This window comes from Myotis davidii, unplaced genomic scaffold (assembly GCF_000327345.1).
Source record: "Myotis davidii unplaced genomic scaffold, ASM32734v1 scaffold6, whole genome shotgun sequence".
Lineage (NCBI taxonomy): Eukaryota > Metazoa > Chordata > Mammalia > Chiroptera > Vespertilionidae > Myotis > Myotis davidii.
Genome location: NW_006383011.1, coordinates 9,347,203 through 9,361,785, shown reverse-complemented (window position 1 = coordinate 9,361,785; position 14,583 = coordinate 9,347,203). Strand labels below are relative to the sequence as shown.

At 37.1% G+C, this 14,583-nt stretch overlaps 1 protein-coding gene across 2 annotated transcripts in view; it reads right to left on the bottom strand.

Moving 5' to 3' along the window:
- Positions 1–6,330: 6,330 nt before the first annotated feature.
- EFEMP1 (EGF containing fibulin-like extracellular matrix protein 1) overlaps positions 6,331–14,583 on the bottom strand; it is a 66,237-nt gene continuing 57,984 nt past the window's right edge. For both annotated transcript variants that reach the window (XM_006778579.2, XM_006778580.2), the window contains exons 9-11: positions 13,720–13,843; positions 13,440–13,635; positions 6,331–7,902 (exon numbers count right to left, since the gene is read on the bottom strand). In XM_006778579.2, the coding sequence (XP_006778642.1) occupies positions 7,741–7,902; positions 13,440–13,635; positions 13,720–13,843 (482 nt within the window). In that variant the 3' untranslated portion in view covers positions 6,331–7,740. The remainder of the gene's footprint in view (positions 7,903–13,439; positions 13,636–13,719; positions 13,844–14,583) is intronic.

The window sequence follows — 14,583 nt, the reverse complement described above, 5'->3', positions numbered from 1 at the left end:
ACCTGGCTCCACCACTTCCAATCTGTGTGACTAAGGGAGTATATTTCTGAGTCTCGGTCTCTTCATCTTTCAGATGGAATGAAAATGCCTATGCCATAAAGTGAAATAATCTTTGTAAAGCTCATCAAGTGTTCAGCACAGTATGAGGCCACCAAGCATAGAATATAATAAGGGTTTAGTAAATGTTAGCTCTCATTATTATTATTTAAATACCTAGGCATTAAAAATGCCTTTCTTAGAAAAGGCTACCATAAGCTATACCTTTAAGATGCTTGAAAGCATACCTTAGATTTTCAACAGAGGCAATAGTCTAAATTCTACTTCAGGAGATTAATGTGAACTCCCCAACATGTGAATTCTTGCTCTAGAACCTCACTTAATACATCCGAACCCAACATCCTCTTACAGCTTTTGCCTCTTGCATCTACTGTTTGATGTCTGGTGCCTCTTGCCTCTGCTGCTGTGGCAGCCAAAATCTGGCCTCTCCCCCTGATTCTCTATCACTAGGAGGTTTGACTTTGTTATGCTACCTCATCTACTCACGTTGACCCTCTGGATCCAGTTCTGTGTTTTGGCTTTGCCTTACTAGGTCAGCGATGATAGACCCATCCTATGGGCTGCATATAGGACACCAAGGTGTTAAAATTCTTAGTTAATGGATTTATACCAAAACACTACTGAACAAGCATTCACATGGAAGATTTGGTGACTCGCTCCCAGATTTTGGACTCTGCCTCCAATTTTAGTTTAATGCCCATTTTGCTTAGGAAGCTTTAATATGGCCTGGCTATGATTACATATCATGTTTCCAAATCTCCTATGGATTCCTTGAATTTGTTTTGAAATTTTTAAAGAAAGAACTTCTCAATCTGATATGAAACTCATTGTAGAAAAAAGTAAATGATAAATATAGGAAAATATAGAAAGAAGAGAATACACTGTTGTTGTGTTTTTAATTGTATCCTAGAAATAACTACATTTAATATTTGGAGTACTCTTTTGTTTCTGTGCATGTATTTATGTAATTGATATAGCACCTCCTGCATTTTCTGCTTAACACATAAACAGTCCCTAATCCATAGAAAATTCTCTTTATAAACATTTTAATCACTGCACAATATTCTATTATATAGATGTACCATAGTTTAAGTTATTGTACATTTCAACTGTTTTTATTTGTTTGGTTATTAGAAATAACACTAAAGTAATCATAGTTGTGCATAAATATTTTTCTTATAAATTTAAAACCAAGTTCTAATACCCTTTTATTTTGAGTAAAAGAGTAAGTTTTTTCCCTTTCTGCCATCCTTGGACAAGGAGTAAACAATAGGCTGAGGCAGCTGTAGACACATATATCTATTGGATGAATAAATAAGTGTTTTAAAAAAATGGAAGTGAAACAGTAAGGATCCTACTTACCTTTGAATACAAGAAATACATTAAAGAGAAGGAATATAGAAAAACATAATTGAAACTAAAAATAAATCTAGGAATTCGAAAACTGTTATCTGCTGTAGTGGAGTACTTCCATTCCCAGAATAAAGAATAGACTAATTTTCTAGCTTTCCCATGGAGACAGAGACTGCTGGATAGTGACCAAACCTGTTTGCTCTTCTTCCTGGACACACAGCTAGACTGTTTCTGAGCCTTCCTCACAACAGTGGCCAATGGAAGATGAGAGAGTGATGTAAACCACTCCAGGCCTGCCCCATAAAAAGTTCTCAGGTTCTATCTGCCATTGATCCACTTCTTAATGTAGTTGAGCACAGTGATCTTGGAAGCCATCTGTTGAAGATGGTAGAGCCCCTGAATGTTAGGAGCTTGGATTCCTGAATCTGTGCTTAGAAACAGTTGCCTATTGGGTTATGGGAGACAGAAACCAGGGTAATTTCTGACATGTCCTCCCTCACTCTCTACATCCAATCCATCCTTAAGTTCTTTATTTTGTCTTCCATATATATTGAATCTGTTCCGTTCTCTTTATACTTTCCACCAACACTTTTGTCCAAATTGACATATCATCTTTCCCTGGACTGCTGGCATAGCCTTTAAACATGCATCCATTCTGTACCCCTCCTCTCCATTCCTTTCTAGTTTAGAAAAACTTGTTTTTCCTCTACTATGTAATCTAATTATGGATGCTGTGGGACATATTATATTGTGATAAGACCCCTGGCCTTGAACCTTTGTGCATGCTGTCAGGTAAGGTAATGCTAAGGGTGGTAGGAATATTTGTAGAAGCTGTTCCTATACCAGACAGGAACTAAAATTAACTATAAGTAGAAGTGACTGTGAATTGCATAGATATATCCCACTAAACCCAAACTAAATGCACCTTCTTAAGTCAACTTCCCTGGGCTGGATTTCCAAAAGTACTGTGACCACTCCAGTGCTACCCAGTGTAAGTGTGATATGACAAAGGGTTAGGGGCAAGGAGGGACCTAAGAGGAAAGACTGATTTTAAACAATTATGCAAATTTTACAAAAATACTATGACTATGTGACACATTGTGAGGGTCTCTTCAGGGCCTTGGAAGCAACTGATACAAAGGAAGGGCCTTGAAGCTTGAGCTTCATTAGCTTCTCTGAAAATTCACCTTTGAAGGGCAACCAATTTTATATAAGACTCTCTAGATGGATTTGTGATGTGTTCTAGAATTAGATAGGCTTATAGTATTAACTATATGATGCTACTTTACATATTATCTAATGTGTCTTTGTATTTAATTCAAAATCATGTGTCTTGGACATGGTTGGTACCTGATTTGCTAAGTGAGTGAAACTGAGAGGAGAAACTAGACTAGAAAAAAGGGAAAGATAGAGGATGAGAGAGAAAAAGGTGGAGAACCAATAGGAAAAAGGTGAAGGAAGAGGCTCAGTGTGGTATGAAGCCATCAGGCCAGTTACTCCAGATTCAGGTGTCAGACTCATCCAAAAGTGCACTTACCTCAGTCAGCAGATGTTGATCCCTGCCACTTGAGTTTATCAGCCTCTTGAGTTTATTGGGGGCTGCAGTAGAAACTTCTAGCTCATTGACAGCATCCCACCTTAAGCCTCTATCTCTCTTCCCCTATGCCTGAGCACTTTCTTTAGTGCCAGAGAGCTTGCCCCCCTGCAGGCAGTTACAAAGGGGGTGTGTAGAATTAGTGTCCCTGGAGCAACCATCACCACAAGGATGGAAGTTGGTAGATAAATGGATCAGCCTAGGCAGCTTCTAGTGGGATGCTGTTGAGGTGGGTTACACACGATTTCCCAGAAGATTCCCAGAGAAACTGAGTGCTACTTGCCCATAGAAGTGACCCGTTCATTAACTCACTCATTTATTGGCATCTCTCCCTTTCCTGACTCATCTTCCTCACTTCCTCTCCTGTGCTTCCTAAGTTAACCTCTCAAACTACCCAGACTCAATTCTTGTGTCAGGGTCTGCTTTGGGGGCAACAAAAACCAAGACACTTGGTTTAAGTAAGTAATTTGCCATTTAAGGGAACATAATCTAAATATTAAAATATAAAAGCATGGACTACAGTTTTTAAAGAAAATAAATAATTTGGAGACAAATTATGCAACAAAATATTTTTTGTGCTATATGCATCTGTTTAAAAATAATGTTGAGGTTCTGAAAAAAAGTAATTTAGTTTCTATGTCTTTGGGAAGATAAAAAAGAATGAATTATTGCATTCAGCTCTTTAACATTCTCTTGCGTTTATATTCCAACTCTGGCTTATTAAATGGCTCTGTGCTCCATTAACATATACATGTGCTTACAATATAAACAGCTTAACTAGACATCTGTGTTGACGGCATATAAGAAGTAGTTAACTTTTTGCCTTGTTTCTGTGCAATGAGCCTGATATTTTAATCTGCTGGCCAGATTGGGTTTTTGGTACCAGATGTGTCATAGTTTGGGTTTGTATTTTGCAGGTGCTCCCCCCAGCTGGGAAGATGGAAACTTGCCATCTTTTTGAGATGATGATTCAGGATAGAAATATAAGTGTGTTAAAAAAAATAATTCAACATATCAATGAAGGGCTTTGTCCCTGTGGGCTTCTTATGCATAACATATGAACAGACTAGCGGCTGGCCTATATTTTAAAAGAAGACTTAGAAAGTTAAAAACTTTCATGGATATTCAAAACATAAGCAACTGCTTAGCATTATGGAAACAAGATACAACAATAAACTTTTATTTGTGAAGCTTCCCCCAAATAATAATCCCACTGGGCCGTGTTCAGGTGGTAGTTCCGTCATTTGGATTCGCTAAAACATCTTGTAGAGGCAGAGTAGGAGAGATGACTACATTTATAAGATACTGGGACTGGTTTCTATCTGATTTCTAAATCACATTAAAAATATCCCTACCTATTTTTGCTATTTTCACTTAAACATATTGTGAAAGAACTAAAAGTGCCATTGAGAACTGAGGCGTTAATAAAATATATCTTATCTTATTCCAGGCCTGTAGAGCAAGAATTCTTTAGGGGTTGCAACCTCTTTGGCGGTTGAATGACCCTTTCACAGGGGTCGCCTAAGACCATCCTGCATATCAGATATTTACCTTATGATTCATAACAGTAGCAACATTACAGTTATGAAGTAGCAACGAGAATAATTTTATGGTTGGGTCACAACATGAGGAACTATATTTAAAGTGCCAGAAGGTTGAGAACCACTGCTTTAGGTGGTGATGTTCATTGGTTGCCCCTTCAAAAATCACCTGATGAATATTAACCAATGTCAAGAAATGTCAGTAATCATTACATTAACCCCTTAGCTTACACTAATACTGGAAGGAAGGACTCTGTAAGCCCTTTGGTCCAGCTTTTGAACCAGGAGTTAGCCCCACTCCATCTTCACCTCTGTGACTCTCATGTTTCCCCCGTGCCAACAGCTCCATTTGGATCCTTAGTGATAGCTTTTTTTTTTCTTTTGGAAATTGCTGTCCTCTCAAGTATAGTAAGGTTTATATGACTGGTTCTTTTATTTTTTTTTAAATTTTGTTTTATTGCTTAATGTATTACAAAGAGTATTACATATATGACTGGTTCTTCAGTTTCAGTTTCTACAGTTCAGGAGTATTTTGTGTAACACAATTACGTCTGTGTTCTGGAGTTTTTAAAGAGAACAAATTAGCTAATGTTTAAGAGAGTAAATAAGAATCAGGTTGGTATCTGTGTTATATCAACCTCGCTGCATGTAAGTAACAGCAATGGTGACAACTGGTCATGGCAACCAGCAAGGGTGATCTATGATTTGGGGTGGAAACTGTGCAGGAAGAAGCTTGGAAGGAAAGGATGGCTTGTTGATATAGAAATTTGGAGTATGGACGATGAAGAGCCCTAATCTAAGTCATAAGACCTGTATTCTAGACACAGTGTTTGTGCTCAACAAACTGTACTCTTGAGCAAGTCTTAAAAATAAGATGGTTTTGGAATCCTGTTATTATTTTTTTTTAAAGTGTATGTAGTAAGAGATTTTATGCTTGGAGGGAATAGAGGTTGCAAGTGGTCAAATGACCTAGTTGGGAGGGAAATTTGGCAGTGGAAGGAAAGTTTTCGCCGTGTGAGAAGTTCTGAAAACCAAGAAAGATTTCCTAATCATTGTCAGAAAATAACTTTGTCCAGTCAGAAAGCATGGAAGTCTCAGAGCCCAGGAGTTATAGATAAAATCCTGGCTTCTTGATTAAGAGTAAAAAATCTTAAGAAGGCTTTAGGCTTAAAAACAAAACTTTTACCATTCCTAACTCTGACTTGAGAAACGTGTCTATATGTAGAAAAATTACTATATTGATTAAAAATGGAAGAATTTGGATGAAGCCTTAATTTATCTGGACTGCAGGTAATCATGTGAACAGGGTGACAGGAACACCCTCAATAGTCCTGCTGTGTTGTGGCTGGTTGTTAACTCTACCTCCTTGTCTCAGCCTGTTTAGACCTGTTCTCACCATTGTTTCTATGCCCCTTCAACCTTTAAAAGCCCATCCCCTGCTCTACTTATACAAGAAGTTTGTTTTGTGCCTTGGTCTCTTGGTGATTTCTTTTTGACAATTACTGCACACTTAGTCAACTTTTAAGAAATGTTTGTTTCAATGTCAAGGTTACCTGGTTTCAGAGTTTATTCACATGTATTTTGAAATTGGATGTAAGAGAAAATTGGCTGCACATCTTTTTGTGGCATGATTTTAATGGTCCTTTTGTTTCTTCATCTCCTAGATTATTAATTTTAAAAAATAAAATGGTTGTTTTTGCTCTGACAGCTTAAACTAATTTTCCCCCAGGCATATAATTTATATTGGATGTTATTGGTTACATTGAAAAAAAAACCCTCCAAAGATTGGGTGATCCTCTAAAAGAATATTTGTTTTTATTTAAAACTATGGTACATCAAATTAAAGCAGTTACATTTTAAACAAATAAGACATAAAAATTTTTCACAGAACTGGGAGGGAGGGTAATATGCTTTAGTTTACTGTCATTCTGGAGGCCAACAATAAGAACATCACCATTTTCTTTGTCTGTGAGCATCAAATATAAACTTGAAAAATTTAGTGATAAGTTAGTAAAGTTTTAGGGTTTACATTTTATTCAGAAACTAAAACTTCTTCAGTAAAATAACGTTTCTTCATTTTGCTCCACATCTTGAGGAATTCCTGAATTCAGGAATGTTATTATATTTACTGCATGTTATGGAATGAATGTTTGTGTCCTCTCAAAATTCATATGTTGAAATTCCAACTCCCAATGTAATGGTATTAGAAGGTGGGGTATTTGGGAGGTCATTAGGTCATGAGGGTGAAAGCTTCATTAATGGAATTAGTGCTCTTATAAAAAGGACCCTAGAGAGCTTTCCCTCTCTCTTTCTACCAGGATAGGTTATGAGTCTTCAGCCTAGAAGAGGCATTTCACCAGAACCTGAACATGCAGGCACCCTAATCTTGGGCTGCCAGCCTCCAGGCTGTGAAAAATAAATGCTGTTGTTTACCAGCCACCCAGTCTATAATTTGTCCTAGCAGCTCAAACTAAGATACTCTATTTGCGTCTTCAGGTCAACTCCAATGTGATTTAGAAAGAATTTGTTTTCTTATCTCCTCCCTGTACATTTCTCAATATAATAATTTCCTAGGAGATACCTTATTTATTTTTGGATTTTTGCTTACTGTTTTTTTTATATTCATAATCAAAAGTTTCTGACAAAATTAAAAATATCCTACAATAATGATTTATTATTATGTAATAAATAACCATAATAAGACTGATCATGAAAATAAACACAAATGTGGTAGATCCTCATTTTCTAAAGAAATATATCTTTATTGACTTTTTCCATTTTCTTACAAAGCAGTTATAAAAACCTCATTCATGCTATTCAATGTTATGATGGCTGCCTCCTTGTGAGACTGTCAGTGGAGCTGTAGTAAATTTCCTTAAGCACCACAGAAGATGATCTTTGCTTGGTCCCATTTTTACAGAAAAGAATCCAAGTTTCACTGAATACAGTATGCTTACTCTCTTGCAGAAGACCACGTTAGTGGATTAATGTCTAATTTACATACAGTAATAAAGACAAACTTTGAATCTTTACAGATTAAATGCCCACTTCATACCATGGTGTAATTGTTTGTATTATTGGTGAGTGTACAATGTATAGGTGTAGATGTACTAGATATATCTATAAATAAAATAGTGCTTTAAGGTAACAATATTCTCTGGCTGATTTAAATGCCTCGGTGAACTCTTTTAAAGATTAAAATGAAAATGGCCCCACTATTATTGTCAATCTTAACACTGAGCTTGTGCGGAAGGTTCCTATACTGCTGACTGTCAGCATCTCCAGGTCCACGATATATTCTCTTGGTCCTGATAGTGACTTCACCAGCACAAGCATTGCACTTACAGGACTTGTTTGCTAAAATAAAAGAAAAAAGAGGAAGGGAGAAAATAAATTTTTTTGAATTGAAGTTTTTATTCTTTTGGGAGTGTACCCCCTAAAAGAATTAGGGGAAGCATTTTAAGGGTGGATAAAAGTCATTCCTTAGTCTTTCCTTTGTTCCAACTCTTCTTGGACTTTATCCTTTGTCCACACATAGTCATCAATTCCAAGGAAGGAGCCTGCTTTTTTCTATGTTTTCTATTTGCATTCTATGTTAATGTTCTCTTCACTTTTTTTAGTATTTCAGCCTTTATAGAGACTGGAGTTCAGGTGAGGATCCAATAATTTTGGAGAAAGATAAATTATATATATATATAAATTATATATCTATCTATCTAATTATAGATATAATTATATATATATAAATATATCTATCTATCTATCTATCTATATATATAATCGAAAAATGAAATTAAATAAAAATATATTTTATTGATTTCAGAGAGGAAGGAAGAGGGAGACATAGAAACATCAATGATGAGAATCATTGATCGGCTACCTCCTGTACACTCCACACAGGGGCTTGAGCCTGCAGCCTGGGCATGTGCCCTTACCGGGAATTGAACTGTGACCTCCTGGTTCATAGGTCAATGCTCAACCACTGAACCACGCTGGCTGGGTGAGAATCTGATAATTTTTGAACTGGTGAAAAAGTTGTCATCTTTCATTTCTCAAAATTTACATTCCAGTAGATGAAGAGATATGTAAATAGTAATTTCAATAGAATGTGGAAAATGCTAATTTATATGCAGAAATGCAAGGCATGTATGAAGAGGGAACCTCAAGAGCTAAGGGAAGACTTTTGAATGACTGAGGAGAGTCACCCAGAATAAATGGAAGTTTTGTAAAGAAGTATATTCATTAAGCAATAAAACAATTTAAAATAAAATAAAATAAAATGGGTGCAGGCACTGCCATGGGAAAAAAGAAAAGAAAAAGAAGTATATTCAGAAGAAGATGCAATTTCATTTTGATAAAGAATGTGATGGGTGCTGAAGAGTAGAGGGAGATGAGGCTGGAGGGGCAGGTAAATAAATGTGTGAATTTGAACACCAAGAGGAGCTCGGATAGAGACAGTGGGTTAAGATTCAGCAGTCACTTCACTGAGTGTATTAAACCAAGGGAGAGAATATATCTGTGATAAAACTGGGTCTGACACAGGCCAACGTTTAGGGAGTGGGCAGAGGAGAAGCATTGAAGAAAGCTGCGAAAAAATAGATGATTGAGTGGAAAACAAATGAGTGGCCAGCAGTGTCTAATTGAGCAGGAGAGGCTGAGGGTGACTGAAACTGAAAAATGTAGCCCTGGAGTTGGCAGTATGGATGTTGGTGGTGGTTTTTTCCCAGAGAAATTTCAGCAGAGTAGTGGAACAGACAATAGAGATGTGAGGATAGGAAGTGAGAAAGCAGAGACTGTAATTGCAGACTGTGCTTTAAGAACCTTGGCCAGGAAGGAGGAAGAGAGAGAGGCAACTGAAAAGGATGGGTATAGGGATTTAAAGAGTGTGGGAAATTTGAAATCAAGAGCTGAAAAGAAGAAATAAAAGAAAATAATAGGATTGTTGAGGACCCATCTGAAGTTGAAGATTTATGGTATTACTAATCTGTGTTGACAAGTTGGGTATGAAAACAGATATGGATTATGGGATTGATCCAGGTTGCTGGTCAGGAAGTTGAGGTGTTGGTGACAGAGTACTGCAAGGGTCCATCAAATAGTTGATAGACGGGAAGAAAGTGGAGGGTGAGGGGTCAGGGAATTAGCATCACTTTGGGTATGAAGAGAAGATAGGGTGGGAATGAGGGCATGAGAGAGGAGAGTCAGCCATTAAGTGTGTCACTGGAGACTACGATTCTGATATGAAACTGTTCTGAATGATAACTAAGTCCAGTGTGTGACCGTGGGATTGGTGGCAGAGTGGCATGAAGCCAAACATCATGGGGGATGAGATGGACTCACTGCTACAAACCTAGTCTCCCATCTCTTGAACTACTTACTGGTTTCTCCATTTCCATTCTTGCTTTACTACAATCTAGGTTCTACAGTATAGCCACAACCTTTTAAACATGAAAACTTGATAGTGATGCCTTTTCTTAAAACCCTTACTATGGTCTGTAAAGAATTGTGTGGTTTAGGCCTTGTTCATCTCTCCAGGCTCCTCTCAAGCCACTCTGCCTATAGTACTTGGGATTCCAGACCAACTGGTTTTCTTTTTATTCCTCCCATTTGCTGGTCTCTAATTTCTAGTCTTCAGTTTAAATCAACTTCTGCTAAGAGGCTCACGGACCACTCCTGTCTTGGGTAGGAGTTGACTTGTTATGCATTTATGAGCAACTTGCAATGCTTAGTTGTAATATTCAGCAAACTTGTTTTACATCTTGACTACAAGCTCCACTGGAGCAGGAATTGGCTTAGTTTTATTCACTGTTAAGTCTCTGGACCTAACATGGTGCTTGCCCCTTGTAGGTAATAGTATATCTTGAAAGCATTGATTGAATTAAACTCACTTAAAATATTTTTTGAGCACCTGTAATTGTGCTAGGTACCATTCTATGTGCTGTGCATAGAAGAGTGAACAGACAGCTAGAGTCTTGCTCTCATTATACTCACAGACTAGTGGGTTACATAGACAAATGAATACTATGCAAGTGTGGATAAGGCTATGAAGAAAAATAAAGCTCAGAAAAGGAGGATAGATATTGGGTGGGATGAGAGGAGGATGGTATTCTACCTCCAATTCATGTAGTACTTCTTTACAATATGTCCCCTTTTCTAGGGAAGAAGATTTTCTCAGTATTCTCCCCAAAGGAATATAAATAAAATCTTGTTTACTACAGTCCCTTTCAAGATTCAGGTCCAGTCTTGTGACTATCAAGAAACATTATTTGACTATTCCAGCCCACATTAATTCTTTGATGTATTGGACCACAGATTTAAATTCATACTCCCCCCCCCTTTTTTTATAGATGTTAACTTTTACCGCATGTTTAAAGCTTTTTGAAATAAGGAGCTATGTATTACATGCACTAGCTTGGAGCTAGCAAAAAGTAGAGGCTTAATTAAAGTCTGCTAATTGATTATTATGCATTAAATGCACTCCTCACAAGTGGAATTTCAGTGGAGAAATTTTGTAGGATTTTGATACAAATACTTTTTGAATTATGTGATAAGAAATAATCTTGAAATGTCTTTTTATTTTCAATAGTTTTTTGTTTTAAATAATTTAATACTATTTAACTCTAGGATTATAAAAATTGATATGCTGTAGATCATTCATAAGAAAAAAGGGCCCTGACCGGTTTAGCTCAGTGGATAGAGCGTTGGCCTGCGACTGAAAGGTCCCAGGTTCGATTCCGGTCAAGGGCATGTACCTTGGTTGCAGACACATCCCCAGTAGGAGGTGTGCAGAAGGCGGCTGATTGATGTTTCTCTCTCATCGATGTTTCTAACTCTCTATCCCTCTCCCTTCCTCTCTGTAAAAAATCAATAAAATATATTTTAAAAAAAAAAGAAAAAAGGATTTTACTTGGAAAAAACACAAAGTATATTTGAAAACATCAAGTCGATAAATGCACTGATATGAATCATAAAACTTTTAAAGGGCCATGTTTATTGCAAGGAAAAAACATGCTGAAACTTTACTTAACTGTTTGTTGATTCTGCTAGGAAATTTTATTTTCTTAAATTATAGCTAAAGAGTTCAAAATGGGAAATTATTTTTAAAGAAGATTTTTAGATGAACCTATTTTATTACCATGGGTTACAAATAATGTCATTTGTTTGGCTAGAATTATTAAATTGGTATTATCTAAACTGTATGAAATTCATTTAGAATAAACTTACATTATCTACTTATCTCAAATTTAAAACATCAAATGTTACAGAAATTTATTCTTAGCTCTGAGAAAAAAGAATAGTAATAGATTGTATTTTGGGTTTGTTTTTTCTCTTCAGAAGTTGGTCATGAGAAATTAATCATTTCTAATTTACTGGCAAAGAAACAGAATCACATAATTCTGGAACTGGAAGGGAACTTAATATAGCGAAGAACAGCATAAACGTGTAAACATTAAAAATCTGTAAACTTTTACCACAAGGATGAATTTCCCAATTTACTTTTCATATTCTCAGACTGAAATATTGACTTTAAAATTTGATTAAAAATGAAGAGTGCCCAAAGGAGTTTTGAGAAAATTGTAACTGGATGAATAACATCCTTAGTGTGAAACAGTTACCGTAACCCTGTAAACTGCTTGGTGGGGTGCCATCATTTTCACATGCAGTGGTGAGCTATATTTAAAGTATGGCAGACTTTTAACCTAAAATGAACTTGCTGAGATTTTGCAGGGGTGGGTGGGGAGGTGTTGGAAGGCTGAAGTCAGGGAGATCTACTTGGACTCTGTTGAAGGGATTGAGGAGGTGCTAAGAGCAAGTTCAAAGGAAGAGAGGCAGGGGCATGGGGAAGCAAAAATATCCCGGGAGACACTGAAGAAAGAAATGGCAAAACTCAGAGAAAGATTTCAGACAGGCAACGAAAAAAAAGGGAAAACACAATGGTGACCTCAGATTGTCTGCCTGGAGGTTTGCAAAAGTGGTACAACTATTGCCCTAGCTGATTTGACTCAGTGGATAGCACGTTGGCCTGCGGACTGAAGGGTCCTGGGTTCAATTCTCTTTCATCATTGACGTTTCTATCTCTCTCTCTCCCTCTCCTTCCTCTCTGAAAGAAAAAAATATATATTAAAAAAAAGAGGGGTACAACTATTGACACATATGTTGCAGGGGGTTGGAATCACTTCTTTGAGATTCCAGGTTTTAGTTCTATAAAAATGGAAATACTCCTGTGACTGTAACAATAAGAAATTCATGGTTTTTGAAAAGCCCTCCAGGAATTATTTTTTCTAGGTACAATTAAATAACTATCACTAATTTTTGGTATCTTTTTGGAGCGTGTGTGTGTGTATGTGTGTGTGTGTGTGTGTGTGTGTGTGTGTGTGTGTGTGTAGGCTTGAGTTTTGGTGGTCACACACAACTCCATTAGAGTCTACAACTTGTTATCTGAATGATTTTAGAGAATCTACTTAATCTCTCCGAGCCTCACTTTTCTGTAAAAATAATGGAGGTACATATTTAATATCTAACAATGTTAACAAGAGGATTGAATGAGTTTATGCACACAGGAAGGTCTTCAGTGGTTCTCAACCTTCCTAATGCCACGACCCTTTAATACAGTTCCTCATGTTATGGTGACCCCCAACCATAAAATTATTTTCGTTGCTACTTCATAACTGTAATTTTGCTACTGTTATGAATCGTAATGTAAATATCTGATATGCTATATGTGTTTTCCGATGGTCGCGACCCACAGGTTGAGAACCGCTGCCTTAGTTAAAACCTGCACATAAAGACACTTTAAATGTTAGCTTTTCTTCCATATGAATGCTCCCAAACAACAACAATAACAACAACAAGCCTGAAACTTTCTCAACAGCGAAGGCTGCCCTCAGGATACTTACTCTTAGGTAGAACTCTCCATTTTCATTTCCAGCTTTAATCTGAAAAGTATTGATAGTGTTGGCATAGATAGTTGTGGCCTGTATCTGGAAGATATCTGATGGCACAGACCTATCAGATCGAATGCTCATATATTTGTAGACTATGGACTGGGGGAGTTCTCGGCATACTGCATTTGAGACTGGGCAAACACATCGGCTGCAAAGGCAAACAAACATGTTCAACATTTTGGCTTGGTAAGACCAGAAAATTCTTACTTTCTGAAATTTTTATTTTTCTTACTTCTCTGATGTTAGAACATATGGATCTTGACAAGGATTTCGTGGGTAACAACGGAAGCCGCCATGATAATTCCAACACATTTCATCTTCCCGACATTCATTTGTGGTCTCACACTCATTTATATCTGTAGAGACATAGGGTCAAAGAGTTTACTGATCTAAGTAAATTGTTTAAGTGGCAGGTTCAGGTTTTTAAGGAAGGAATCTGGACAGTGTTTAATTTGTTTTTAGATAAAAGACTGCATTTATTTCAGTTTATTGCATTTAATTCAGCATAGATGCAGCTGAGCCACTGTAGAAAAATTGATATGTGTCATTTCATGATACTTTATCAAGCACCTGTTAATGTGTTGAATTCAAAGCCAAATGCTGGTCATTGATCCTGCGTATGTTAAAAGGAAAAACATCACTTCTTGCCCTCAGGGAGGTTATAATTTAGTTAGGAATATAGATATGGCAAATAGTAATTTATATATATAAAAGCCTAATATGCAAAGTGTCCCCTTGGGAGTTTGATCGCTCGCTATGATGTGTGCTGACCACCAGGGGGCGGCGCGGAATGAAGGGAACCCTGGCTGGCAGCCAGCAGCCTCTAGGGACCCTACCTGTGCACAAATTTCCTGCACTGGGCCTCTAGTTATAAAATAAAATTGAATTAAATAAGAGATTGAAAAGTGCACTAAAAGATTAGAAGCAGAATTGAATAATTATGCCTGGGGAACTAGGGAAAGCTGAAGGAAGAGGAGGCACCTCAACTTAGCCTTGAAGGGTGGTGGTTGTGTGGGATTTTCATGGTTGGGATGGGAGGGGCCTTCGAGGCTGAGAAAGCAGCAAGCTAAGATTATGGGGAGGGCAGTTCACTGTC